Consider the following 27,228-nt stretch of genomic DNA (forward strand, 5'->3'; position numbering starts at 1 on the left):
GCATGTGTATGGGATTTGACAGAATGGATTCTACTCGCCAAGACAAAGTTGGTGACGGTTGGGGTTAATGTGATGTAGCGTCCGCGGGCGGGCGGCTCGACGTTGTAGATGGGTGATTGGATCTCCGAGGGTATGTGGTGTAGCAGCATATTATGAATTCGGGTTCTCTATGTATGACGGCAGTAGTTGCGGTGCCCTATTTCACGTGGACATTAGATGGTGGTAGGTGGGACGCGAGGATGATGAATGGGCCATGTGCCAGTATTTTGCGTGAATCGCAAATAAGGAGACTGTCATGGACCTGTTGCATTTACTACGGACTATCACAGTCCAAAGCTGCACACAAAATTTGATACCTGGTATGCGTAGCGAGTACTGGGACCTCATGCAAAGAACCAGGGACATGACGGCATCATGTTCGTCGGGTTAGAAGATATAGTAGTACGAAGCTGTGCACCAGTGGTCAGGGAATAGTTGTAAGAAGATAAGACCTCGTGCCTTTACTATTTGAATATGTGTGTCGGCTGTGTGTACCAGTCTTTCATGAAGGACATCATGGTTGACTCGGATATGTAGTCCGAAGCTGGGCACAAATGTTGTTAGACGTAACCCGTTCTGTTCGTGAATGGAGCGCTGGGTGAGAACGAATAAGAACGAGTGAATAAGTAATAGGGGTGAAGTAATGAAGTGTGTCGGGGGAGATAGGTAGCTGCATATGACGAAAAGATAACCGACATAATGGAGTTGAGGATCGGGTATTTGATTCGGCGAGGCCCGAAAATTGATGAAGTTGAGGAAAATGAAGTAGTGCAATGGAGGAAGGATGATGGGAATGCCAGCAAGGTTTAGCTAGTGTCCACATAAAGAGTTATTGAATCGATGGCTTGGCTTGATAGTGACCGGTGAAGGGACTGGTCTAGAGCACTGGGAGTATCGCCGTCGAGTACGGTAGTCGGACACTCGGGACCGTTTCAAGTTAAGCCTGGCCTGGAACTTTAGGGCGTCTATTGAACAGTACTTTAGCAAAACGTTCTAGACTCCTTTTTACTATCGATACTTATTTGATCACTGCTACCATCGACGTCGACGAGCGTGGGTTTGAAGAAACCGTGAGTTTACTTGTGTTTGGGTTTTGAGATACACCTTGTGATTTGAATAAATCATTTGGTACCTACAGTCATGCACATGGACCACCACCACACCTCTGCAGCTAGTACAACAGGTCCTCCTTACTCTTCAGTTCGCTTATTTGCTTCACATCAACTACCACCACCACAAGTTCAGCTACCTGCTATAAACATCCCTCAGCGTGCATCAGCCACAACGCTCCCTTCCATGGCTGCAATGAACTCTTCGCCCTATCGCCACCCTTCTCCAGTATCATGGGGTCCATCTTCGTCATCGATCCATCGCACTTCAAATTCAAGAGAGGACGTATCAATTCATACACAACGAGAGATGAGGCAGATGAAGAGAGAACCCACTCACCAGATTCACTCAGTCCCACCACTCAAAGAACAGGAAGATACCATGCCAGCAACAAGCGATTTCGTTAAAAAGCTATACAAGTACTTCTTTTCTTCTTTCTTCACCGTCCAACTTCTCATTTCTACCCTACAGAATGTTAGAAGACCATACCTTCTCCCATGTCGTTTCATGGGGTCCACAAGGTGACTGCTTCGTCGTGAAGGTCTGTATTCTCTTTCAATTACTAGTACTTTCACCAATCTTCACTCAGGACATGAACGAATTTACAAAGTCTATCCTCCCACGCATGTTCAAGCATTCAAATTTTGCTTCCTTCGTCAGACAACTCAACAAATATGATTTTCATAAAGTGAGCCTTCCGATCTCAAACTTCTTTCTTTCAATCCTTCCCCCCCTCCACTGTCCTATTTTTATACCCATACACCTCGAGTTCTCCATTGTCCCCTCCCATCACGCGACTTCTTGCGTCCCCCCATATCGCCTATCAATGGCAATACAATCTCCTTTATCTCAGAGATCCCCATTCTATTCCACCATAGGAATCCCCCATCTCCAACTCGGCCTTTTCCGTCGATCATCGGTTCGATCCGAGGCTTCTACTACTGCCTCTACCTTGTTCAAGACATCCGACAGTTTTTCCGTGTGTTGGCGCCCTTTTCGTAATTGGTTGTTGCCACAGGGGTTCCTGGCGTGACCTGGCACAATCACGTAGGGTCCCTCTTCATCTCCGTGAAGGCAGCATCCAAACGCTATACATTCCTATGTCTGTGACAAGACGTACTTGCTACACGATCCACCACTCCACCCACTTGCCTATCTTACTTCCACTTGACCTCATTCTGTTCTCCCATACTAATCCTTCTAAATCAGGTAAAAACATCCGACGACGCCCAATTTGGCGAACACAGCTGGACATTCCGACACCCCGATTTCCATGCCGACAGACGTGATGCCCTTGAAAACATAAAACGCAAAGTTCCTGCTGCACGTAAATCTCTCCCTTCATCCTCTAACGGCGGTCTCAGCGGCGGCAGAGGAGCAAGCTCCGGTAGCCCTGTCCCAGGCGAAACTACTAACGCCGAACTGGCAACTGTGCAATCGCACATCAGCGTCCTGCAAAACTCGTACCAATCGCTCTTTTCGTCGCATGATACACTGTTAACATCACACGACACTCTACGGGGACAGGCTGATTCTTTACTTGCGTCCCATTCATCTTTACGCGCTCAGAATGATAATCTATTCGCTACGAATGAGAGTTTGAGGAATCAAATCGGGAGGGCTGAAGAGCGAATCAGGGTGTTGGAGCGTCAGTACGGGGACGTGCTTGTTGAGATGGTCAATTTTCAGAAGGGGATGGCGCAACAGGATAGTTTGATGCAGGGATTGATACAGTATTTTTTAGGGGAGGGAGGTGAGTGTCTTTGATTGTTATTTTATTTTATTTATTATGTCCCGTCCTGTTCCTTGTCTTTCCCCTCTCTTCTCTGTACCTTTGCAAAATGCGCTCCCCCGTGGGGGGAATTACCCCAGTGGAGATGAAGATCGGCGTCTGTTTGCAATGTGCTGGTCGTGGTTGCATGATCTAGACATTGATGATGAGGCCTCGATACCGAGTTTGATGGGTCCATGATGCTCAGTTGATGGGTCTACTAGGCACCGAGGACTCGGGTGCATTTTTTTGCGGGCCTAATTTTTATGCCTGGGCCCGTTCCTCTTCATCTTCTTGTATACCTGTGTTTTCCCTCGTTAATACATATTGCTTTCCCCTAGGTAAGCCCAAAGACCCGTCAGATGCTACCTCCCAAACCGCCGCCGGGTCTTCTACCACCGCTTCAGCACCCCTTGCTCCAGCATCGGTGTCTCAGTCGACCGTATCTCAACCACCACCTCAAACTCCCATCCACAGCGTATCTCAAACCTCAACAACACCCATCGCGCCTAGCATGACGCCCAGAACACACCCACCGCCCTCCCTCCTAGTATCTCACTCACAGCAGTCCATGGGCCAATCACAACCATCGCCCTTTCTCGTATCTCCTTTAAACTCAAATACATCATCCATGCCTTCCTCACATGCACGCAAACCCATGTCAATGTCCCAGCCGCCCCAATCAGCCTCCCTCCATAACCCATATTCTCTCCCTCCTCCCCACCCCCATCAATTCGTCCCAGCCCAGGAACAATTCGTTCCCGCTCAAGAACTCGGCCTTCAAGATCCAGATATGGTCGCGCGGCTGAGTCTGGTGCAGATGAACGAAATGTCGAGGCGGGCTGCGAGCGACGCAGAGTTTACGACCCCAACTTCGATGCCGAGGTCGGGTTCTGGTGCTTCGGGGTCGTCAGCGGGTGAGGAGATGCATATGCAGCGGACGAGTGGGACGCATTTGCATCGAGGGGGGCAACATCAGCAACAGCAGCAGTCGTCATCTCAAGCATCGACACATGACGGGAATGCTACGTTTCTCCTTCCCCCTGATATGAACTGGGATGCGCCGACGACGATGCATGAGGGCCTGCAAGTTTTTACGGTTGGACATCTGCTGCCCCGGAGTAGCGCGGAGGATCAAAATGGGAATTGGGTGTTCAATGCTAATCCTTCGGCGGGCGCTGTGGCTCCGCCTGCAGAAGGTGAAAGTGAAGTCGAGGGAGGGAATGACAACGACAACGACAACGACAACCTGCCATCAGAGCCCGATCCATATTCTGAAGAAGTCGTACGTCCGACGTTGTCCAATGGACGATCTTCGACTGCGCCTACGACTATCCGTGTTCGACGCTCTACGTTCGTGCCAGGGTGGGCTGTTCCCCCTAGGGTGTTGCTTGTGGATGACGATGCGGTGAGCAGGAGATTGAGCAGCAAGTTCTTGCAGGTGTTTGGATGCATGATCGATGTTGCTGTGGATGGCGTTGGAGCTGTGAATAAGATGAACCTTGAAAAATATGATTTGGTGTTAATGGCGAGTCCTCTTCTCTCTGCATATGCAGCGAACTAGTCTGATGTTTTCAATCGGGAACGCGACAGGATATTGTGATGCCCAAAATGGATGGAGTTAGCGCTACGAATCTCATACGCCAATTCGACCATATGACGCCCATCATTAGTATGACGTCTAATTCAAAGCCGAGCGAGATTATGACTTATTATTCATCTGGAATGAATGATATTTTGCCCAAGCCGTTCACAAAGGAGGGGCTGTTGGATATGTTAGAGGTGTGTTTTTGTTTTGTTTTGTAGCAAAAGCTGGGGATGTATAAATTGACGCGACTACGCAGAAACACCTTATGCATCTCAAAGTTATCCAACAAATGTCGAAAATACCACGTTCGCTCGGCGTCCCTCCTCTCTCAGACCCATCTTTTAGCGAAGCACTCGCAGTTGGGGCGTCGCAATTACAACGACATGCTTCATCATCCAATCCCAGTTCATCATCTAATTCATCCTCCTCTTCCAGTGTGCACGCGATGGGAATGTCGGGATACGACGATGATGGACGAATCAACCCTTTAGCCGGGATGGGTCTATCTGACGAGCGATACGCAGCGATTCTCAGAGATATCGTCACTCAGGAGAGTTTTTCTGGCGTAGGAGTGCCCGAGGGCTTTTCGTTCGGTCTCGCAGGTGCCTTGGGTCCTGAGATGGGAGGGGGGAAGCGGGGATTGGATGATGAGAGCGATGGGAGAGAGGGGAAAAGGGGACGGTTTGAGATCATCGAGTGAGTTTCATCAGGATGGATGCCAGTTTTTGAGACACTTTTTTTTGATGGACTCGTGCTTTTGCGAGCGTTTGGGTATGGCGCGTTCCACACCAGTACTTCTCTACGTATTCTCCTCACGTCATGATTTTCTTCATACCTCATGTTACCATGCTTTGCTTTGCACGTATGCCCATGTTCATGATATCGTATCTTACGCTTTCGTTTTCAATTTTACCCCTTCTTGTATCGAGATTTACTTTCTCTTCTCTTCTCTTCTTTTTTTTGTTCTCTGTATTACCGTTGTACTCTGTTGCCGTGTCATATCGTATACGAATTTAGCTTGTGGAGTCTATAGATCTTGACAATCCTTCGATGGGTTAATAATTTGGACGCGTCCTGGAGATATTTCATGGTCCCCAAGCCAGACAATCAAAGGATCTTTCGTATTAAAATTTTACGGTATGTTCATGGACGCTTCGTCGCTTTCCCCATGGCGTTAGCGCAAATACCCTCCGCCATTACTCTGCCACCGATCAGGAATTATCGAACCTGTCAAAAGTCCAAACAACACGATGCATCTACCTGAGTCACGTACACGCCCTAGATTTTCTATCTTACCTGGTTCAAACTAAGCTCATTCCAGAATAGTGGGTCCTTGCCTCGCGCATGAATGTAAGTTCCGATGTATGCCGTCAATGATATTTAAATTCGATTGATAAAGTTTCTTCCTGGCAAGTATCCTTCATCGAAGATCCGAGGTGAGCTGGCCCGGGGGTACTTGACTTCGAGGTCCGTTTGTTTGTTTACATTTCACGCATGGATAAGGCAGGCGCCGGTGCGTGCTTTCGGTTAGGCAGAAACGTGGCTCAGCTGGCAAGTCGTAGTTTGATCTGAGATCAATACTTATCAGGATGATATGCACCCTTTTGGCCTCTCAGATAAGACTTGCATTGCAGAGGTTACAGCAACAGATATCGCAATTGAGGGCACAGAAACAGAATCGGGGAACATAAACGAGAAACAAGAAGAGTCAGAAGATCACCAATGCAATGAGGCATCCAGGATTATGCCGAGATAACTTGCGCGTTATACAGCTTCGCATACTCTCCATCGCCTTCAATCAGCTGATTATGCGTCCCTCGCTCGACCACGGATCCATCCTTCATACATCTGCCACGAGGTATCAATTTCATCTGTGTCGCTATCACGGTGTGTTGGCTTACATGATCTGATCAGCCACCTTTACAAGATGGTGGAATCGGTGGGTAACAAGGATAATTGTCTTCCCCTGGCGGACATGGTGAAATTGGGAAAGAATGTCGCGTTCCGTGATAGCGTCCAAAGATGACGTGGCTTCATCGACTACAACTAGTCTGATGTCTGTATGGTTAATCCTCATGAAGGTTCTAGCCCTGGTGACGAGGCAGTGAAAATGAGCAATTATGTTACGGAAGTAAGAGTAAAGGACGTACGCCGCAAGTCGTTGTTTTTCACCACCTGCCACCACTTGTTAGTCAGTAAAACGTGTACACAAACCGCAAGTACCCACCTGATATTGTGACTGTCTGCTGTTTATGACGCGCCAATTCTTCCCGCAATCTCTCAGAGATGGTGCCATAAGTTCCGTCGGCCCACCCGTTCCCAATGTCATGAGTAGGCTTTACTTGTGTCTCATACCCATTCGGCAACTTTGATACCCAGTTCGTGCAACTACCCATTTTGGCTGCCTCTCGAACTTGCTCATCGGTTGCGTGAACACTGGAGGGCAACCCAAGGCAGATATTATCCTTCACCGACATGGGAAATAACAGCGGGAGCTGGGGCAAGAATGCGATTGATGCACGCACATCATCGGAATCATACGTCGACAATTCGTTGTCGTCAATTAAGATTTCCCCCTCAGTAGGATTGGAGAGACGCGCAATGAGCCTCAATAACGAAGATTTCCCGCTGCCATTGACACCGACAACAAGAACAAGCTGACCGGGAGCAATCTCCAGGGTGACATTGTCGAGAGCGTTGTGACTGTATTTCTCGTAACGAAGCGATACTTGTCTATTTATATCATTAAAGTTAGCACATCACCGCATTTGTAGCATGATAGCTCACCGAAAATTTATTTTCATTCCATCTGACGAGCTACCTTGTGAGGAATTTGGATAAGACATCGGTCCGTTGGGTATCTTGCTCTTGTAACTGATAGCGTCGTAGAGCCACTTTGCCTGAAGGCACAAGCTCTTTATTGATGTAGAATTCATTCCATATTCGCCAATGCTTAGGGAAAGCCTATTAGTGGCTTGTTGCAACAGAGCAATTGACACCACAGAAGAAGGCGAAAGACGATGAGGCAAAACCAGCGCATAGACCGCCTTGAAGTATGTCAGTACATCAGACAAGCAAGATCTTATAACTTACGAGTGGAAGGTCGAGGGTTAAATTGATCAGGAAGTCCCAGTACCACCTTCTGATCAAACCGCCTGCCCAGGGAAACGGTTCCGTTACGATTTCATCACCGAGCTGCTCAGTCAACTTTTGATATTCTGCACAACCCATTAGTGTAGGCATGCTTGAATAAACATTGTCCTACCAGAAGGGATGTTGTTGGCGGCGCCGTTGAGTATCAGTTCCTCTCGATATTGAGATGAAAATGCTAGTTCAAATAGAGATTTCATTTGCTTGAAAGGCACGTTCAGTGTATAAAATATGTATCCTACAACGTGTTTGTTTCAGAAAATAGCGATAGTTCTCAATAATCACAAACCTTGGGTACCGATAACATTGGATGGTGCCAGCCAGCGGACCAGCGGATGAGCAATGCAAAATAGAAATAATACCTCTCTTTCCGGACTGGGTTTGTGTAGTACCGCGTTCATCAAGACAGCCACTTGCGATAACAGGGCAATGGTAGTGCGAACGATGTGAAATAAACCTTGTAAGAATGACGAGCCTGGTATATCCGACGGAAAGTGGCCCCTCACGGGAAATATTGTGTAACAATCTAGGACATTATGTTAAAAACGGTATTGAGAAAGTCAACGAAGATCTATACCTTGCATCGAAGTCACATCCACACGCATACTAGCTGGACATATTGTTCGCGGTTTCAGTATGAATACAACTCTCGATGGATTGCATCACCTTCAATAAGCCGGGGAAGGAAATGTGCTTTCAACCGACTATTGATAATGTCATTCACATATGCTCTACAGGTAATTAATGATAAGCAGCCACTCGAACAAAGAAATCACATGAACGTACAGGCAGCGACTGCAAGCAGGTTCAATGATGACGCAGAAGAACCCTCCATAGATGGCAATATTAAGCGAGTCGTGGGACACGTTTTCCGAGGAATGACTCTCGACCTGCGCAAGATAAGTTTCAGATAGTTGAGTTCAGGCCCATTGCTTACAAAATTGAACATGGAACCTAAACAGAAGAGAAGTAGCGCATCGGAGATGCTAAGCCACAGCGTAGCGCAGATGTGGCCAATCAACAGCCCAGGAGCTAGAAGATATATTTCTACTAGAAGCCTTCGAGCATAGGATAAGTTGGTGAAGGAGACAAGATACTGTCCAATCCAGGCTCGAATGTCCGAGACCCAGTTGGGAGGCGACGGGCTTTCGTAGGCAACTGTATATATGCCGTAATTCAAGATTCGTAGTGGAGGGTGATGGGAAGGGGCTACATCCAGAGTACAGGTCGTTGGTTTCTTCTCGTCGGTCATGATCGAGAATAGTGGTCTCCAGGAAATACTTGATTGAGTATACTTTACAGTAGGCTGGAAAGTATTTATGTGTTGTTTGAAGGACACACACCACCTCTTGACTCGTAACACTGCTTTTATACTTCGTGGATGAGGCGGCCAATAAATGAGAATCTGCGATTCTTGGAAGCGGTCGATTTGACATGGACAGAGCGATGCTACGAAGGAGCCTACAGATCCACCACCTGTTGCGATACAATGCCAGATGCCAGACACCCCATAAAGAGAAGGGCTGTGAGGATTCCGAGGGGGGTTGTGTGTCCCAGGAGACAAAAGTCCGACACCAATAGGACTATCTGTCCGTGACCGGTGCTTCTCTAACATTCTACGTAGGCCAGTTTACCCATGTATGTGGGTACACAATAGGAAAAAATGTTTTGGCGGTCATAGTAGATGTTCCTTCGTTCATTGTGGGTTGGTAATATCCTGAATAGGCAGTTTCCTGTAGGTGACATGTGTTTGTTACAAATCGCATTGCACGAGAAAGGATCGTTGGTGACCTTATCAGCCCGAGGGGGAAAAACGACCACGAACCTCTGTTCGAATAAGTGCGGAAAATGCTCGTGGAGGAAGTTGTCAACGGCAGTTCATTTCGGTCGTTGAAACTTGGAATGCCCACATCGCGCCCACAAACAGCTTGCGTTTGTCACGATGTTTTCGGCAGGACAACGCCGCTATTATCCAGCAGCGCAGCCAAAAAAACTCGAAAGGAGCAAATCATTTCCCATATATGGCTTGAGAATAAACATGAACACTAGACATTGGCTCCTGAGCTAGCTGATGACGGTCGAGCAAAAGGATTGATGTTTGGCCCGGGCATGTAAAATTTTGGTGATCAGTGTTGTGTTAATAATGGGCAACTACAGACTGCATCCTGCAGGCAAGTGTGTAAATTGAAGACACACCGTCGGGATTGAATATTGAATATTGAATTGCCGGTCATGCTCGCACAAAACAAAGAAATCAAAATGTTGTTTGCAAGATGAGGTTCCCTTATGTAAATAATATTACGTACTAGCGACTTCATGTCCTCCGTCGAATCGGAAGCTGTTGGACACCTAAATTTGCTTCTGTGCCAAATTTGAATTGTGAAGACAGTAGCAGTGTTGTTTCATAGTACTAGTATAGTGGATTTTCTGTGTGTTTCAAAGAAGAAGAAAAAACAAGGCTTACTGTAACAGACGTCGTCAAGGAAAAGGTTCGATTCACATACATAGATAGGCCGAAAATACCTATATCTCCTTTGTGTATTTCAAACAAGAGAATGCTTTGTACCCTTCAAATCTAACCATGAGTCCATTTTCTCCCATACATCTTCCTGCTCCTGTGTCCACTCTTGTGTCTTTTCTCTGACACACGCAGCACACAAGCCCTCGGCGGCCCAGTCGATTTGCTTAATTTGCTCAAGCATTTCAAGTGGTTTGCAGACACCCGAGTTAGATATTGCGGGCGTTATAACCAGCGACATCCATTTGTCCGCAAACACGTCCGTACATGCCATATGAGGAGTTGCAGGCTAAAATGAATAATGAATTAGTGCACAGGCGAGAACGGATCAAGTCATAAATAAAGGAAATCTTCCAACATTCGGTGCTCGGTGTCCGATAAAAACTATAGCATCTGAACCCAGCCAGTAGAACATGTCGACAGGGTCGCTGTTTGATTAAGATATCATTTCCCGGTGACTCGCCACAAATCAAAATACTACTGCGGTTGCCACTTTCTCGAAATCAGATAACAGGAACACGCACTGGTGTGAACAAAACAGGGGTGAAATGTTCCACGATGCCAGTCATCAGGCTTCTGCACCGATTGACATCTGCAGGGAGTAGAATGAGGCGTGGCGTTGATGATGACCCTGGCAAGCCGTTTGGTTTGATCAGATTCTCCAGATCCAAGTCATCGTCCTCGGGTTCGAATTCAGAAGTCGTGACAAGGCTGTAATATATGCCCTTTCTGATCTGGAATAGTGGGATTAGCTTCTCAACATTCTGTGCCGAAAAACAAAAACGCCAAGCAAACGAAAAAAGGCATCCAACAACAGTGAATGCTGTGTTCATGATCATAAATAAGACGAAATAATCGCCGAGACCTAGCGGTTTTCTCCCTCTAAACAAAACTGCAGGAGTCAGACGCTAGCCCATCAGCAGCACACACGAATTCTCCGGAACAGAAAAGCCCATGAATAATAGGAACGAGCCACCCGCAGCATGATAGTAACCTTTCAGTCATGAGGACAACCCACAACCTGAAGCACAGCATGTAAAAAATCAGACATTTACCGCGCCCTACGGGAACCCCCTTGAGACACTACATGATTGCCCGCTACGCGTCGGGTATCGTAAGCTTTTCGGAGGATGAAAGAGCTTGCTCAGATATTTGACTAGCCATTAGAACGAACTATCGTACTAAAGAAAGAAACCTAACAAAATCACAAGCATGACGGAATGAACATGAACCCACCGAAGGAATCTGATACGAGTGCACAAGTGCCAGTGCCTCCTCTAGATGACTCCCAGGATGTGCGAATGGCTGAGGCCCCTGTGGAAACATCGATACGAAGTAAGCCCGTGCTGACATGTGCACACCGGGCAGATCAAGCTGATCTGGAGAAGAGACACGCAGGATCGCCGCAATATGCGAGAAGGGCGCTTCAGCGGAAAGAGGGCTGCAGGAGCATAAGAATTATCTTCTGTTAGTTCCACCACGACAGAATGCTCTCACGTATCGTGATAGAGATGCTCCAACAGCGCTGTCAAATCTTGGACTTGAACACCAAGCTCTGGCGGAATCAATACTTCTTCAGAGTCGGCGCTGGTCCCGCTAGAGTCAAGCATCCTTTGAACAAAGCGGGATTGTCGACGCAACAAGCTCCCATGCAACTTGAAGCAAACCTCCCCATTGCTCATATCGCGTGATCGAATGACGATGGAGCCATCGTTGAACCAGTATGTAGGATGTTGTCTGGCGTTGCTCAGCTCAGCGGCCATGCTAGTGGGTGTGCTTGCTTTGCTGCTTGTTGTGCGCCACGATAACCAGTATGTCAAGCCTGTGGCCAATGAGATGGGAAGGAGTGTGAGTAGCGCTCGACGGCTAGTGGCGACGTCTGCCAGGTTTTTCATGAGAAGTATTACTATTAGCACACGATGTGCAGGACAGCGTGGTCTGACGGAAGCAAATTATCTTCAACCTCATCGGCACCGGTCACACCGGTGGGCCTACATACGAAGATCGAGGACATGCCCAAGTACTCAGGGTCTGAAACTAGGAGGTCCATGTTGATGGCAGAAACAACTTACGATTGTGCCCAAGTCGTCCCTTTACTACTAGTACGTATCAACTTGAAATGAGTGCAATGCTGTCTAAGTACACAAAAGGCTGGGGCAAGACGTAAAGTACTAGTACAATACTTTACTCAATCTTTGTATCGAATTTAATAAAACATCGCCTTGTTTTATGACTTTGTCGTATTGTGCGTTCTTGAGCGATGGCCGTGTCGTCTCCACGATACCGTGCACCTTGTCGATGGTGCAATGTAAACGCCCGTTGGCGATAAATCGTGAGAGCTCACTAAAGAGACGCTCAGAAATGAGCAAGATGCACGTGCAGATAATACATGCCTATCAACAAACTCGACGCTAACGCCGAATGCACCACTAAGACTTTCAAGAGTGAGACTGCGGTAGGATTCCAGAAGTTGGCTGTATGCCAAGATGCGCATCTCTCGTACATAGTAGCGGGTATGAGGCGAGAGGAGTCGCGATGGGAGGAGATACGTCTGCTCAAGGGTCGCTGTGGGCATGGACACGGCATGTCAGTCATTATCAATTACATCAGACAAATATAATGTGAGGCTAGACAGGGGGCCTCGGAAGTGGATTGTAGGTGCGACAAAACGTACCGAGTGCGACAAAGAATTTTGCGTAATGGCAGTCATAAAGGTTGTTTAAGAGGTCGCCAAGGATTGGGATTTCGGGCAAAACGGAGATAACCTCTGGTGCGGTAATGAGCTACAGGAAATATGATCAGCAGTGAGAAATACTAGGAGAACGAACATACCCGTTTCTTGAGGTCCACTCGTTTAAGGGTAAGAGCGTTTATGATGATGGTGAGAGCGACGAAGTCGTTGTATGTTGTGAGTTCAGTGGCAGTGAATGTTGATAGTGCATCGAGGAGAAGTGCGCCGCCAGCCTTAAGTTGGCGGATGGATATCATGTGGAGCCCACGGTAGACCTTTAGACGATTACGCCTATCCCAGTCACCACCCTCCTCGATGAATCTGGACGACATGTCAATTCAATGTTGCGGTAAAGCTTTGCGATAGCGCACCTTTCTGCTTTTGGGAGGTTCTCAGTGATGAGGCCATTATCACCGAAGAAAAATCCCAGTCGGATGAGAGTGAGCACAATATCTATCCTCGAGCCAAGGCCAGGTGTTTTCTCAAGCGCAAGTTTTTGCGCTGCGACTGCGCCTTCCTTCACGTTTGATGATGTTCAATGTCTGTATGACTTAGCATAGGAAAGGCGCACCTTGTCACCAATTCGAGTGAGATGATTGGCTCTGGCTTTCAAAGCGTCTGATATCTCCGATTCTCCCTCTTGCTTCTCTGCCTCTGCTAGTCTCTCGTCTAGCTTCTTGAGCTCTTCCTCATTATCTTTCTCCATCGATTCGAGCAACACAGAATCAGGCGTTAGGACACCTGCAGAGATTACTAACTTATAATACGGCGACATTTCTGCAATGCACTGCAGATGAAGTCAATAACATTAACATGATCTCATTACTTACTGTCTGCCTTAATCCCTTCAAGCAACTGTTTTCTTGCATTGTCGTGAAGTTGCCCAAGCGTTGGTGAGATAAGAGTGAACAGGTGCTGCGGGAGGCTGAGATTTGGTATCGGAATGATTTCTTCTGCCATGACTGTCAGTGTTAGGGAGTTTCCCTTGGCAGTCAAGGTTGGCTTCCCTTCGACGCGTCAGTCTCACAAGTTCATATTCCCACGGTGTGAAGACGCGTCACACATGAACGCTTTCTGTAGTGCCATACCCAACACAGTACTGGTACTGAATCATGCCATCCACTCAAGACCTCCTCAAGCAGGCTGCGGATCTTACGTCCTCTAACCCAAAGCGTGCAGAGGAGCTTTACAAACAAATACTTAATTCCACTGGTGTGCTGAATAGTGTATGTCTTGAATGTGGGCTTGTGCTAATCATGCTCCCAGCATCGGCCTCTAATGGATCGGCAGTCAATGCTGACAAGGAACAATCTTTGCGTGACCAAGAGTCGGCATTGATAAAGCTAGCAGAGCTCTATCGAGATCAAAAGTGAGTCTTGCAAAGTCTGTTGTTTTACGCAAGCCCTCACTCCAGACAGAGATGCCAGTGGCTTAGCACAAGTCATCACACTCTCGAGATCATTCATGTCTTCAACCGCCAAGGCAAAGACTGCCAAGCTAAGTGAGTGTTCTCCGTCTCTGACCTGCCATGGTTCATTAATGTCTACCTCTCAGTCCGCACACTTCTTAATTACTTCAACTCTATCCCTAACAGCCGGCAAACCCAGATCGACGTCCTAACCGATAATATCGAGTGGTCAAAGCGTGAAAAGCGCATATTTCTCAAACACAGCTTGGAAATTCGACTTGTTTCCCTGTAAGAAACACTTCTACTTCTTACGGCGTTGCTAATTATCGGTACAGGCAACTTGAAGCACTGCAGTACAAGTTAGCCTTAACGCGAATCGATGCACTCTTGACAGAGTTGAAAAGATTAGATGACAAGATGATTCTTACCGAAGTACACCTGCTCGAGAGTCGCGTCTACCGTGGCATTGGAAACCTCTCGAAGTCCAAGGTTAGTCCTTCGGGTGCTGTTCCGGTATTCTCCTTACGTCCGTGAAATGCAAAGGCTGCCCTCACTTCCGCCAGGACTGCTGCAAACTCAATATATTGTCCTCCTCATCTTCAAGCAGCGTTAGACCTCCAATCTGGTATCCTTCATGCAGAGGACAAAGATTACACCACTGCGTACTCGTACTTCTACGAGACTTTTGAGAATATGTCATCGCAGGATGACCCAGCAGCGCTAAACGCACTCAAGTACATGCTTTTGTGCAAGGTCATGTTGAACATGGTGCGTTGTCGTTAATCTTAATTCGTTGGTCATTCTGATATGTGTTCCAGCCGGAAGATGTAACATCACTTCTCTCCATCAAGCTCGCAGTGAAATATGCTCAACTTCGCGAAATCGAGAGCATGCGTGCCATAGCGCTTGCGCATCAGAATCGAAACTTGTCGGATTTTGAGAAGGCCCTTCGGGATTACAAACATGGCATGTCATGCCTCATTTACGCAACTCGTTGTTGACTTGTTATTATTACACAGAACTTTCATCCGACCCTACCATTCGCTCGCATCTTGCAGCACTTTACGACACCCTTCTCCAGCAAAACCTGCTGCGTATCGTTGAGCCGTATTCGGTGGTAGAGATTGACTACGTTGCCAAACAGGTCGGGCAAGGACGGCAGGACGTCGAGGCCAAGTGCGTATTATTATTATTTTCTGTAAAAATTAGCTGATATCGTGTTTCAGGCTATCCCAGATGATACTGGACAAGGTTTTCCACGGCGTGCTAGATCAGGGACGAGGATGCCTAATCGTATTCGATGAGCTAGAAGCTGACGTGGGTTCCCTCCTACTCATCTCATCTCATCCATGCTCATGTCATTTCAGAACACGTATGGTGCAGCAATTGGGACCTTGGAGCAAGTGAGCAAGGTCGTAGACTCGTTGTATGCCAAAGTACGTCCATTTATTGTTCTTAGCCGCTAGTCTATGCTTATAGATGTCATTCAGACTGTCAAGATTGCATAGATGTAGTTGTTCATGTTTCCTTCCTACACGTCAAATTCAACACAATTCTTGAAACTAAGAGGAAGAAACGACCGCACTATCAATGATAGATATGTCCGCACTTACAAGCCGAATCATCGCTGATCTGAAGCTAAGTAAGTGGTTGTCATGACTTGAAGGTGGTAATATATTGCGGAACAAAAGACGAGTAGAACATGAGACGATAATAAAATATTTCGTACTTCGCCACAGAATGAGTCTCCTCTCACCATCGTGGATGGTTGCATCACTGCTATTGGTTCGTCAACAACTATTGCTCACAAAGTCACAATCAGTTGTTTGTTTACCGAGCATTGGACATAATACAAGCTTAAGGATGGAAACCAACCTTGAAGGAAAGCTTCGCAGTCGTTACGAAGCTCGGGATTTCAAGCTACTTGTAACGAGCACGCATCACTATAGAGATTGCAGTTCGCACGAAAATACCTCTCACATCATAACAGATCTCGCAAATGGGGCGAGAGGAGAATCAGTAGGAATTGTCTTGGACGAAGGGGAGTCAAATTTTCACTCACAAAGGTTGTTGTAGAGTTCGCGCATGTCCTGATCAAATTGGACCACATGAAATCAAACGTCTCGAAATTCTCGAATCCGGCGTCATACCACTTGTCCCAATGCAATCGATGTTTCGTGTCATGATCCTTCGAGTCACGGCCTTCGTTGACAAGCACGGTCAACCCAGGGGAAGACGTGCCCTCCAAATGTTTAGCAACATAGAATTTGATTTTACACGCAATGCACTTATTGAAAACCTGGTGCGATCACGATAGAAGTTCCGCGATTCTATAGCATGGCGTCAGTCGCAGACAGTCTCGAGGACTTAGGGCTACAAGTACGCTCATCATGATATGGCTAGGACAGAGCTGTAGACAGAATGTGTGTGCAGGCGATATGATACTTAGGCGCGGGCCCAATCATTCTACAGCCAGACCGTTCATCGTATCGTCCCCATTAGTGTGTAACGATTGTTATTCATGAAGGAGACGGCATATGGCACCCGAAAATAACCACGAGTTACTTAGAAATCGACCACACAGCGCCTGGCACATGATAGTCAGGGCAAAAACTTAGATAAAAGAACTGTTGTGAAACCCACTTAGTCTCTCGGCGGTCCAGGTATATGAACTGTTGGTTTCATGCTTATTGGCATCCCAAGACACCCGCAATGACAGCCCTTTGAGTACATAGCTTGGTAGCATCTGCGGTATGGACTCGCAGAAGTCAGCAACCATGTTGCACTGGTACTTGTGCCGTGCGGGATTCCAATGATGATGGGCTTCGGAGGAGATCGGTGAATGAGAGAACTAAAACCAGTTGGACCGGCAGTGAAGGAAGCTCAAAGTAGAGATGAACCACGAGGAGAGCACTGAAAGCAAAGCGCTCATCTGTGACAGAATTGGCGATGAGTTTGAGACGGGGCAATAAGAGATAACTTCGGCTGCATCCGGTGCACAAGCAGGTCTTGGGAATCGGTGGGATGAAGGGGGAACAACCCTGAGTGTCCTGGGCAAGTCCAGCGTGTTCGCTCTACAGCTTAGAGCAAGAGACCCACGATCCCTCCAAAGCTCACCTCGACCGCATCCAACGCCAGTCAACCTTCAGTAAAATGTCGAAGCTCATTTCAATCACTACACCCCTGCGAGATTTCTAAGGGTCATAGACATTGCATAATGGCAGCTGCAGTGTTCAACCAAAAATGAGAGCCTCTCGAAATCACAAGGGTTACGATCCTCAGACTGATTCAGTCATGCAAAGCCTCAATCTCAAGAGTACTTCGCGCGAGATATTCATCGTATGAATCATGATGCAGTGCTGCACATCAAGATAAAAAAAAATTGAGCAACCCGCCCACATCTGCATCTACCATGCTTACCGGCGTTTTGGAATTTAGTGCGAAACCGCGCAATGACTTCTCGGTTGTGTGCGATTGCTGAGAGTTGTGTGTGTTTGACGGTGCCTACATGGTGTTTGCAATGCCAGCACTTTTGTTTAGAGGACGGCAGAGACCCACAAAAATACAAGCCCTACCTGAGACATGAATGACACGCGGAATGACCTTGACGTCGTGGATGCTAGTGAGAAGCGTGATTACACCCCATGCAATTCGATAATGATCTCGTGCTATGCGAATGATACAAAGGTTCGTGAGCGGTGAAAGATACTTCACTGTAGCCATTTAAGATGGAAAGTCGAAGTATTATGAGGGATATACGCACCATTCAACGACATCCCCACTGCTCCCCATCCGGCGTCGCCGATGTTTGTTACGACGCTGTCGCGAAGAGCGTTGTAGATCGACCTCCCGTCCAGAGATCGCGTGTTTGAAGTCTCTTTTTCTGCGGAGGTATCCACCGTAGACGTGTCAATGAATTCGACGAGGAGCCAGCGATTCTTGTTTGATTATATGGGTGAGCACGCCATATACCGTTGAAAAGCAGCTTTTTTTCACCTTGAACCGAGTCATGTTGGACACTCGACGAGTCTAGAGCATCGTAGGCGCACGTGTACTTTGAACAACTCTGCAATGCAACCTTGAACCGTAGCGCCGCCGATGCTCATCATCCACGTGATTTTTGACGTGTCTAGTGTTTGAAAGCACCCCAACTTTTGGCAGTGACTTCTAGCTCAGAGTCATAGCAGGGAACTATTCACTATGACTTAAAGCCGGCAATGACATATTTCACTGCTATTTTGTCCCATGGTGCTGAAAAGCGGCCACGACCATCTCCGAAAGCTATGGGTTTGAGGAGCGTGCAGAAAAAGTTTGGAACCAGGTGTACTTATTCTGCTGATAGCAAAGGTATGGTCCAGGTTACGACGGGCTGCTGTTATCTGTACCACCACACCTGTCCCGCATGAGACCCATATCCGAATCTCGACCAAGTTCTCGCCGATGTTTGAGTCCCGTTGTTCGACTCAGGCTGGTTGGTTGACCCACACAAGATTCAGATAGGCTAGTATCCGCAGTTCGGATCGTAAGTCGGAATTAATTTCAGTGATCTCTTGGTTCAATTTCCGTTTAGATCGCAGAGATTCCACAGTCCACATGTATCATGATGTATGTGTCCGAGTCAGGACACTCCGGTCGTCACAGTCACCTAATGTGGACACTGAGCGTGATTCCTGGTGATTCCCGGTTGACTATTAATCTCTTTTAATACTGCATTATCAGTAGCTCTGGCTCGTTCGAAATCGCCCACTTGCCACGTCACAATATGGCGGCTCCGAGAGTTTCAGCGATTTCAAGTTCGGAGTTGCACCTGCAACCAGATGCAGATGAGACGACTCTCGCCAAGCTAGGATACAAGCAGGAGTTTCACAGGGAATTCACTCCGTTAGAGGTGAGCTTTATCTCTGACTTTTCCACGTACGCGACACAAGCCAACACTTGCAGGTGGCCGGCCTTGCATTCAGCTATGTTGGAGTGGTTCCTTCTATAGTGTAAGCCGTCAGTATGACATAAGCCAATCTAAATAGCACCACTAATGATAAAATTTGTTCAGCTCCGTGATCTTCTATGCTATACCAAATGGTGGACCTTTTGCGATGGTCTGGGGTGTAAGCTTTTATCATACGTGAAGATTGCTGTTTTGTAAACATCTTACTCTCCCTCTGTGCAGTGGGCAATTGCTTGCCCCTTTATCATGTGCATCGGGTTGGCAATGGCGGAGCTTGCATCAGCAGCACCTACGTCTGGTGGTGTATGTCATCTACGCTGTGGCTGTCTCACACTCGACTTACACAATCTAGCTATACTATTGGACTTACTCGCTTGCTTCTCCAAGATGTCGCAATTTTCTGTCGTGGATAGTTGGCTGTAAGTCCTGCATTGTGATATGACATGCAGCCAGTCCTGATATCTGCAGTTTCGAATACCGTACAGATCATCACGGGAGTCGGTGAGAGGTATTCCATTTTTTCAACAACCTCCCCCTGATCATGTTGGGTTAGCTTCCGTAGGCTGGGCTTGTACAATTCAAATCACCGCAGCAATCAATATTGCATCCTCTGACCAGGCATATACGACTACCAGCTGGCAGCTCTAGTAAGCTTATCCTCATGCAGAAACAACACTCTTCATATTGTTTATTGTAGTGGTATATACGCAGCTCTGGTTTTGTCACAAGCTGTCCTCGTGAGCTTCGGTACCAAGGTTTTGGCAAGGCTACAGAGACTATTCACGTTGGTGAATGCATCGTAGGTTTTGTAGAGTTCGTACATGATCATTGTTTCAAATCTTCCAATAGCCTCTGCTTCATAATCATCATTGCGCTTCCGATCGCAACGCCACCAGATTATCGCAACAGTGCAAATTTTGCGCTAGGGGATTTCGCCAACTGTATGTATCATCGTCCAATTACGCTCGCAGCTCATGATTAGTTATAGTGGACGGCTGGCCATCTGGATTTGCATTTATTTTGAGCTTAATGGCTCCTCTTTATACAATAGGTTAGACCATATTCTCTGGAATTATTGCTCCGTGACTATCTTTACCTACCAGGTGGTTTTGATGCTAGCGTTCATATGAGCGAGGAGGCCTCGAATGCTGCCACTGCGATACCATGGGCAATAGTAAGTGACACTAGAAATCACCTATTGTTGTATTTATCCCAGTCAGGTCAGTTCCATTGCTATATCGGCCGTCCTTGGTTGGGGTATGTGGAATGACATACCACTCTGATCTTGATGACATTCTAATACAGGAGTTAACGTCTCCCTTGCCTTTTGCATGGGAACTGATGTCGGCAGCGTCTTCAGTAGCCCTATAGGCCAGCCTATGGCACAGATTTTATACAACTCGCTCGGGCAGAAAAAGGCCCTGGCTTTATGGTGTCTCATTATTGTAGCGGAGTGTGTTTTAGTGCTGCGTGACGTATTCACACCCTGATCATAGAACAGGTACATGGTGGCAGCGAACTGCCTCCTGGTCGGCTCTCGCCAATCGTTTGCATTTGCTCGTGATGGAGCCCTCCCATTTTCACGGTATTTATACCGGATCAATCGTTACACAGGAACACCCGTCAATACAGTTTGGTTCGACGCCATCTCCGCTCTGGTAATCGGACTTTTGTCGTTCGTAAGTACCGAAGCCATCGATGCGGTATTCACAATTGCTGTCACCGCATCGTATATCGCTTACATAACGCCGATCACAACCCGCTTTGTGTTCAAGAATGATTTTAAACCCGGCCCATTCCATCTGGGGAAACTGGTGGGTTAATCAGTAGCGATATATTCCTGAACTCATGTCTGTGCAGAGCTTTCCAGTCGCTGTGATTGCTGTTGTGTGGATGCTCTTCATGATCCTAGTTTTCTTCTTTCCCGCGACCCCACAAACAACGGTACAACAGATGAACTATACGGTTGTGGTACTTGGAGGGTTCATGTTTTTGGCAATTTCCTGGTATTATTGTCCAGTGTACGGAGGCGTGCATTGGTTTACTGGACCCATATCCAACTTTACGCCGGCCATCAGAGGTGAAAACATAGACGAGGAATGGATGTCGGAGAAGGAACAGCGTGATGTAGATGTCTCTGTTTCAGCGGTGGATGTATAAGTAGTGTTCGTAGGATAGGTAAGCGGGAGTAAGCCCCCTCCGTGTATGGGGCTATGTCCGACATAGGGTCTTCGACCCCAAAAGACGATATTTTGTTTGAAAAAAAGTAATCTTCGTATACATTTTATGCTGTTGTTTCTGGTGATCGGATGGTGCTGTACTGTTTTCTTCTGGACATCTGAGCCATTACAAGGCTGAACGTTCAATGCAATGATCGCTACCCGGATGTGGAACATGCCCGTTGCCGATGAATCAAACGATCATGTGATGATCCTTTCTACTGCTGCTGCGATGTCTCGCCACTGGCATCTTACATCCGCGAAGAACGGGCGATCACATACGTGGTTATCGTGGACATCTGATCTAAACCAGTTGTTGATGGAGGACGTCACTGGCATGAATTTCATCAGGCACATTTGAAGCGCCTGGTGCCCAATCAATTTGCGCCGTGACTGGTGAAACACGCTGGTTCTACTCAGAACTTTCTGTCATGACCGCCTCGGTGGATTTTTGTTCTATGCGATCATGAGACGCGGGCGCTGGGATGAGAATAGAGTCAACTGAATATCGGATCAAACGGCTCCACTGCAGCACACTGTTCGGTGGCCGTACCCGAATTCCGGATATCGCAGAAGCACGGTCCTCATTTTAGGGAAACAATCGCTGTGTCTTTTTGGTGTTGTTGACGCCCCGATGGCAGCGGCGAGCAATCTTTCTGCCGCTAAAGGCCGGTTCGTATATCTTATCGGTCCTAGAGTAGGTATGTACCGCTTTAACAAATTTGTCTCCTCAATCTTACGGGGCTGGTTGTATACCTGGTCCGGTCTTAGTTACAGTCATCTTGCGTGCCTCTCCCGAGCATACGCTGTCTACATTTGACTTTTCTTATCATGGTTTCCAGTGAGTTGGTTCCTCCTGCCTCGCTTGTTCATGCTGCAGTCGCATCGTTCGCAATTGTGCCATGACAACGATCATCCTACCGCACTCAAAACAAGTTATTGTCAATCACTATACATCTGTACAAACATGAAGCTCAGACCCTGGCGCCGCTCACACAAACAGATCTGTCCGCCCCAATGTCTCCGATATAACCCCCACCACCTTGGCTTCGAACTCAAACACATCCCCACCACGGTATGCCACAAGGTCCTGAGGCATCTCCCTCTGCACTCCAAGCGCTTTCTCGAGATTTGTCGTGGCGAGTGCGAGAGCTGTCGTGCGATCAATAGTGCCATTGGATGTTAGGAGAGACTGGGGCTGACGTTAGTAAACATGTCATCAAAAGAAGTCCAACACAACACACCCAGCCGACTTCGAAACGTGTATGCCGCACGTTGTTCTCGTCAACAACACCAATGGCCACATTGACGCCAGCCTTTAATAACGCAGTAACTAGACTTTCGTGCGTGATCGGCGGGCCAGCGAGTCTGTGTGATAGCCAGGTGAGCATAAACGAGAAAAAAAAACACTAAGAAGAAAGGGCATGGGGATACTTACATCCTCCGCTGCTCCCAAGTCGATGGGAATGGCTTGCTCTGCGTGACGATCACGCTCACACCTGCCCTCGCAATCTCGTGCGCAAGAAGATGAGACTCAGTTGCCCCCGCGAAGGTCATACGAAGCTCCCTCTCGGAGTGAGCCTCGTACTCATCCTTGAGCCGGAGCAATGTCGCCATTATGTCTGCGCTCTCAACGTCCACAACGAGCATGGTTTCACCCTCAATTCTAGATGTCAGCATTGATTCAACGCGGGAGAAGCACAGTAAGCCAACCTGTCTAACACTCCCGAGCACCTCATCCCCACCCTTCCCATACAACATTTTCCTAAGTGCCGCTACCTGCGTACTCACACCTATGCTTGAAGACATGCTTATACTCACATGCAATGCGACTTGATCGACAATGCTTGCATTTTCCACTCGGGCATGCGCAGCTCCAGGAGAGAATGCAGTGGATACGCCCTGCAGGAAGGTCCCAGAAGGCGCGGTGATGGCCGTTGTGACACCGCCGCGATAAGCTAGTCTGCAATCCAAAAAGTCAATTCGGAAGTGCAGACACTGGACGAAAAGAATAGAGGGATACACACAGCAAGTTCTGACCATCAAACATGAGCCCGTCTTGTGCTCTCGTGATCGTGTCACCCAATATGGTGGGAAGATCCCCATTGAGAGGGTTGTAAACACTTCCGTCGTTCGTACTTGGCTCCAGCCTTATCTCTACGAGCCCCAGCGGTGCACCGAAGCTTGTCAGTCCAGGTGTGATCGTGCCACCTTCAAGATCCACGATATCGACAACCCGTTCTGCAAAATCCCAGCATTGACCAACACACACCACTCGACCGTCTTCAACACCCACCGATCCCACCTGCTCAGAAACATGCACCACCCCACTCGAGCCCCCACCTCTTATATAAAGCCCCGAAACATTTACGAATAACACCCCTTTCACGCTTCGAGGGTCAAGAGGGGGGATACCCTCGTACACGACCGCTGCCACCTTCTCAGAGTCAAAATTGGGGGTGCGTGGGGGCGTGGTGGGCCCTTTAGCGACATGGCAGCCGTGAAGGGAGAGTTGGGGGATACCATCAATGTAAACCTGGGTAGGCGTTGAAGCAAGCGAAAGCGGGTGGGAGGACCAAAATACAATATCTGGGCCTAATTAGACCTCTTTGAAAAGCTCCTGACTGCAAGACATACCCGCATCATATCCTGCGATTCAACCAAGACTAAGTTTCTGCATTAGACTTACATAGTAGTCTCACACACCTGGTTTCAGCATCCCGATCCGATGGCCCATCCCCATGGCCTTGGCAGGAGTATAGGTGACAGAGAGGAGTGCGAGTGCAGAGTCCAAGCCATAGTAGTGCGCTTGGGCGGCTTCATGCAGCAGGTAACGGGAGTTAATAACGGAGTGGTCAGACTGCAAGTATAATGTTAAAACCAAAATTGGACTGTATACATTATACAAAGAATGTGTTGATGTGCTATGAGGAAGAGGAAAGCAGAGCGATGAAGTAAGGCGACACTGACCTTTATGACAACATCAATTCCGTGCTCTGCCAGTATGCGCGGAGCGAACTCCGATCCTCGATATGCCTCACGTTTCTTCCTTCGCGCAAGACCAACCGTATCAGCAGATTTGGAGGAGTCAATCCATGTATACGTACCGGAAGTTGGACGCAAAGAGTGCTATGGCAGGCGTGCCTCCCTGATGGAAAGGAACGTTATCAAAAGGAAGTTGTGAATGGGAACCGAGGAAAGAGGAAAGACTCACCCACGTCTTCTTCAACAACTCAGGAACGAGGTACGTTTCTCCAGCATGATGGAACGATGCTACTGGAAACTCGAACTCATTTGTAAGCTGTCCACGCCCATATATTAAGCAACCACATGCAAATATAGATTAGGAAAAGAATTATTCTAAGCAAGTCTAAACGCACACGAACGATTCCGTCAAGATCAACGGCTTCGTAGCAGTGCACGGCAAGCTTCACGCGTCCACGAAGCACATCGACAAGGGATTCCCATTGCAGGTCTTCAGGAAACGTCTTGCCCGCAAGGTCGTCCCAGGAATGAGACTCTGCTTTGGTGCAGAAATCGTCTTGGACATCACGCAACTTTCTCGCGTGGTCGTAGGCGGCGCGGAAGTTCCACCCAGAGTCAAGGCGGGTTATGCCATAGGCACTGGAGGGGTTTTCACCTTATGGCCAGGTGAGCAAGGACTATGAGGATATTCGTCAGAACATACCGCATGCATGTCTGTTAGATTTAAAAGTGAATGGAAGACAAGTAAGAGAAGAACGAGGAAGTGAAAGCGAAACGACATACTTCATATGTCGCCAGCGAGGCGTGAGAGAGTGGTCAAAGTGAGAGCCATTGAGGGTGTAGGGAGGCTCAAGGAGCATAGAAGAAGGTGAGCGCTCAGCTGTAGGACGTAATTTCATGATAAATGCCTGGCCGCCTAGTTTAAGATGAGCGTTCAGACGAAGTATAGAGCAAGACAGCACTGACCAATATTATCCGCGCTGCCAGGGAGAATTTGTGCGGTGGTGACGCCTCCAGCCATAGCGAGTTCGTATGATGCATCATGGGTGTTGAGGGCGTCGATACTACGCAGCCAGGGCAAGATGGGGGCCTTGTAAGAGTTCGTGTCATCTGCACCTGCAGGACATGGAATCCAATGTCTATGCGGAATAGCAAAGAAACTCACCATCTAGCTCGGGCGCACTGCCGACGCCAATATGAGAGTGCAAATCTACAATGCCAGGGGTCACACAAGCTCCATGAGCATCGACAATCTCCAAGTTCATGTTCTGCAACTCGAGCTGCTGAATCATTGAAAGAGGAACATCGCCGATGGCTTGTATAAGACCGCGGTGCATGAGCAGGTCGCCAGTGAGGACTTCGTGCCCATCATTAGCGGCTGTCCAGATAGTTGCGTTACGCACGAGAACAGGCTTTGTGTTTTCTGCGTAGCGGTCACTCTGTGTTCGTGCATGGAAATGGGGTGGAGGCCCGGGTTTGGCGCGTATATAGGCACATTTGGAAAGGATTTCGGAGCGATGGTTGAGCTCGTATGAGTCGAATTGAGAGAACGCAGGAGACAGGAAGGTTAAGGTTGATGAATGAAAAAGGATGAGCAGGACGAGGGTGATGGTGAACAGGACCAGGCGAGCATGGCGCCGCAAAAGAGGTCGTGTAGGGGCCAGCGGTGAGCTACCCATGACGGTGCCACTGGTAGGAGCTGTCCATCGTGATCAACACTACCACCGTGACTTATTTTGGCCCTGAAATCATTGGTCGTGGGTAACAAGTCGGCAGCACTTCGGTTTTAACTTCTACATACATATGTTTAGACTTACAACTCTACTCTTTTTCTCTGTCACACTTCACTGCCTTGAATTCGGTTCCAATTTGAATGAGCGAGACAAGTCTGGTTGGTTATCCACGAACATCCAACAGGTGCATTGCATTCAGATAATGACGTTCGAATAAGATCACACAAGAAATGAGCTGCTCTCAACTATTCGCCTATAGTATCCACCCAACATCCCTTTGCAAGCACGAAGTCGGTAATTGGAGGTGCACGTCATGTTGATATGTTTATACTGACGTCTCAATTTTCAAATTGCCAGTCAACAGGAGGTCGCAGATCTGTTACCCGACCTCAGCGGCCATCGTTGACCGAATGTTATTCATGTGCCTACATAGGCACTCGACGGCTCCAGGATGTCGCTGCAATGTGGTCCAGCGAATCACATCTCACGGATTGGATTATAATTTCTGCGGAGATATGATTAGACTCGGCTCATCAAAGCTTCTGCAGAATCATCTCCATACCAGTCTCGAACTTGTAAGCAACTGTCAAATTCATCGTTGTTGTGCCTGAAGATGACTAGTCATCGGTATTTTGAAAACCCTGCCAAGGCGTAACACAGGTATAGGTTCCAGCGATCGGACCCCAGCGTGTTATACAAAATTGCTCTATTGCACATGTGTCCTATATGCTTAAAGGAGGTCTTATGGCGGTAGGTGTCACCGATATGACAGGTTAGCCACGTCTGGAATCACTATTGTTTGTTCAGGCGATCTGCTGCAACACCCTTGGCCAACAACATCCTTGAAAGCGCCATCGTGTCCTGTATGCCCAAAAGAGGCCTGGCAGCGGTAGGTGTGGCCGACATGACAGCCTATCCGTGTCTGGAATCATTAATGTTTGTTCAGGCGATCTGCTGCAATCCCTCCGGCCAACAACAACATGCATGCAGAAGACATGGAAGCGCATTCAGATACTCCGTTGAATCGGCAA

General features: G+C 47.8%; 8 protein-coding genes across 8 annotated transcripts; 3 read left to right on the top strand and 5 right to left on the bottom strand.

Annotated features, from left to right (window-relative positions):
* Positions 1 to 1,344: 1,344 nt before the first annotated feature.
* EDB93DRAFT_1242577 (HSF-type DNA-binding-domain-containing protein) lies at positions 1,345 to 5,208 on the top strand (the record flags this gene model as incomplete). The annotated part of the gene is made up of 10 exons (XM_041452030.1): positions 1,345 to 1,568; positions 1,621 to 1,690; positions 1,739 to 1,837; positions 2,359 to 2,544; positions 2,719 to 2,902; positions 3,262 to 3,398; positions 3,669 to 4,125; positions 4,201 to 4,448; positions 4,514 to 4,702; positions 4,765 to 5,208. The coding sequence occupies 10 exons, from the start codon at positions 1,345 to 1,347 to the stop codon at positions 5,206 to 5,208; spliced, it is 2,238 nt and encodes a 745-aa protein (XP_041303629.1).
* Positions 5,209 to 6,250: 1,042 nt separating this feature from the next.
* EDB93DRAFT_1254334 (P-loop containing nucleoside triphosphate hydrolase protein) lies at positions 6,251 to 8,910 on the bottom strand (the record flags this gene model as incomplete). Its single annotated transcript, XM_041453595.1, has 12 exons — positions 6,251 to 6,356; positions 6,410 to 6,598; positions 6,659 to 6,683; positions 6,736 to 7,241; positions 7,296 to 7,555; positions 7,602 to 7,726; positions 7,774 to 7,896; positions 7,948 to 8,184; positions 8,236 to 8,268; positions 8,325 to 8,389; positions 8,445 to 8,548; positions 8,596 to 8,910. The coding sequence occupies 12 exons, from the start codon at positions 8,908 to 8,910 to the stop codon at positions 6,251 to 6,253; spliced, it is 2,088 nt and encodes a 695-aa protein (XP_041303630.1).
* Positions 8,911 to 10,201: 1,291 nt separating this feature from the next.
* EDB93DRAFT_1242578 (uncharacterized protein) lies at positions 10,202 to 11,939 on the bottom strand (the record flags this gene model as incomplete). The annotated part of the gene is made up of 4 exons (XM_041452031.1): positions 10,202 to 10,465; positions 10,701 to 10,910; positions 11,413 to 11,617; positions 11,674 to 11,939. The coding sequence occupies 4 exons, from the start codon at positions 11,937 to 11,939 to the stop codon at positions 10,202 to 10,204; spliced, it is 945 nt and encodes a 314-aa protein (XP_041303631.1).
* Positions 11,940 to 12,239: 300 nt separating this feature from the next.
* On the bottom strand, positions 12,240 to 14,119 carry EDB93DRAFT_829672 (26S proteasome subunit RPN7-domain-containing protein). Its single transcript, XM_041457630.1, has 7 exons — positions 13,738 to 14,119; positions 13,479 to 13,684; positions 13,279 to 13,424; positions 13,009 to 13,228; positions 12,851 to 12,959; positions 12,570 to 12,741; positions 12,240 to 12,519 (listed from the first exon to the last, which is right to left on the bottom strand). Exons 1-7 carry the CDS (start codon positions 13,865 to 13,867, stop codon positions 12,348 to 12,350), a joined length of 1,155 nt encoding a protein of 384 aa, XP_041303632.1. The 5' UTR covers positions 13,868 to 14,119; the 3' UTR covers positions 12,240 to 12,347.
* EDB93DRAFT_1242580 (proteasome regulatory particle subunit) lies at positions 14,020 to 15,823 on the top strand (the record flags this gene model as incomplete). Its single annotated transcript, XM_041452032.1, has 11 exons — positions 14,020 to 14,119; positions 14,174 to 14,276; positions 14,326 to 14,408; positions 14,462 to 14,603; positions 14,651 to 14,804; positions 14,859 to 15,083; positions 15,134 to 15,281; positions 15,335 to 15,491; positions 15,542 to 15,632; positions 15,683 to 15,751; positions 15,806 to 15,823. 11 exons carry the CDS (start codon positions 14,020 to 14,022, stop codon positions 15,821 to 15,823), a joined length of 1,290 nt encoding a protein of 429 aa, XP_041303633.1.
* A 1,780-nt stretch (positions 15,824 to 17,603) lies between these two features.
* On the bottom strand, positions 17,604 to 18,326 carry EDB93DRAFT_1242581 (Rpp14/Pop5 family-domain-containing protein; the record flags this gene model as incomplete). The annotated part of the gene is made up of 5 exons (XM_041452033.1): positions 17,604 to 17,674; positions 17,736 to 17,819; positions 17,891 to 18,028; positions 18,079 to 18,253; positions 18,312 to 18,326. The coding sequence occupies 5 exons, from the start codon at positions 18,324 to 18,326 to the stop codon at positions 17,604 to 17,606; spliced, it is 483 nt and encodes a 160-aa protein (XP_041303634.1).
* A 751-nt stretch (positions 18,327 to 19,077) lies between these two features.
* Positions 19,078 to 21,420, top strand: EDB93DRAFT_1092457 (amino acid/polyamine transporter I; the record flags this gene model as incomplete). Its single annotated transcript, XM_041446433.1, has 15 exons — positions 19,078 to 19,203; positions 19,257 to 19,303; positions 19,366 to 19,420; positions 19,483 to 19,563; positions 19,613 to 19,679; positions 19,729 to 19,761; positions 19,814 to 19,907; positions 19,958 to 20,059; positions 20,110 to 20,201; positions 20,249 to 20,311; positions 20,364 to 20,434; positions 20,481 to 20,517; positions 20,566 to 20,713; positions 20,762 to 21,074; positions 21,121 to 21,420. The coding sequence occupies 15 exons, from the start codon at positions 19,078 to 19,080 to the stop codon at positions 21,418 to 21,420; spliced, it is 1,629 nt and encodes a 542-aa protein (XP_041303635.1).
* Positions 21,421 to 22,470: 1,050 nt separating this feature from the next.
* On the bottom strand, positions 22,471 to 26,143 carry EDB93DRAFT_1254338 (uncharacterized protein; the record flags this gene model as incomplete). The annotated part of the gene is made up of 15 exons (XM_041453596.1): positions 22,471 to 22,671; positions 22,724 to 22,847; positions 22,918 to 23,138; positions 23,193 to 23,442; positions 23,507 to 24,068; positions 24,117 to 24,128; positions 24,186 to 24,339; positions 24,450 to 24,528; positions 24,587 to 24,627; positions 24,694 to 24,780; positions 24,860 to 25,119; positions 25,168 to 25,178; positions 25,248 to 25,380; positions 25,431 to 25,580; positions 25,630 to 26,143. 15 exons carry the CDS (start codon positions 26,141 to 26,143, stop codon positions 22,471 to 22,473), a joined length of 2,799 nt encoding a protein of 932 aa, XP_041303636.1.
* Between the last annotated feature and the right edge of the window lie 1,085 nt (positions 26,144 to 27,228).

This window comes from Suillus bovinus, assembly GCF_016758785.1.
Source record: "Suillus bovinus strain UH-Sbo-P2 chromosome Unknown EDB93scaffold_72, whole genome shotgun sequence".
Lineage (NCBI taxonomy): Eukaryota > Fungi > Basidiomycota > Agaricomycetes > Boletales > Suillaceae > Suillus > Suillus bovinus.

What these genes read in the sequence shown, in the direction of transcription:
- EDB93DRAFT_829672 (XM_041457630.1), bottom strand. Translation starts at nt 13,867, where the DNA reads ATGGCAGAAGAAATCATTCCGATACCAAATCTCAGCCTCCCGCAGCAC. An exon ending in TCACTCGAATTGGTGACAAG is followed by an intron (nt 13,425 to 13,478) that starts GTGCGCCTTTCC and finishes TCAAACGTGAAG; the next exon opens with GAAGGCGCAGTCGCAGCGCA. An exon ending in AAAATTCTTTGTCGCACTCG is followed by an intron (nt 12,742 to 12,850) that starts GTACGTTTTGTC and finishes CCATGCCCACAG; the next exon opens with CGACCCTTGAGCAGACGTAT.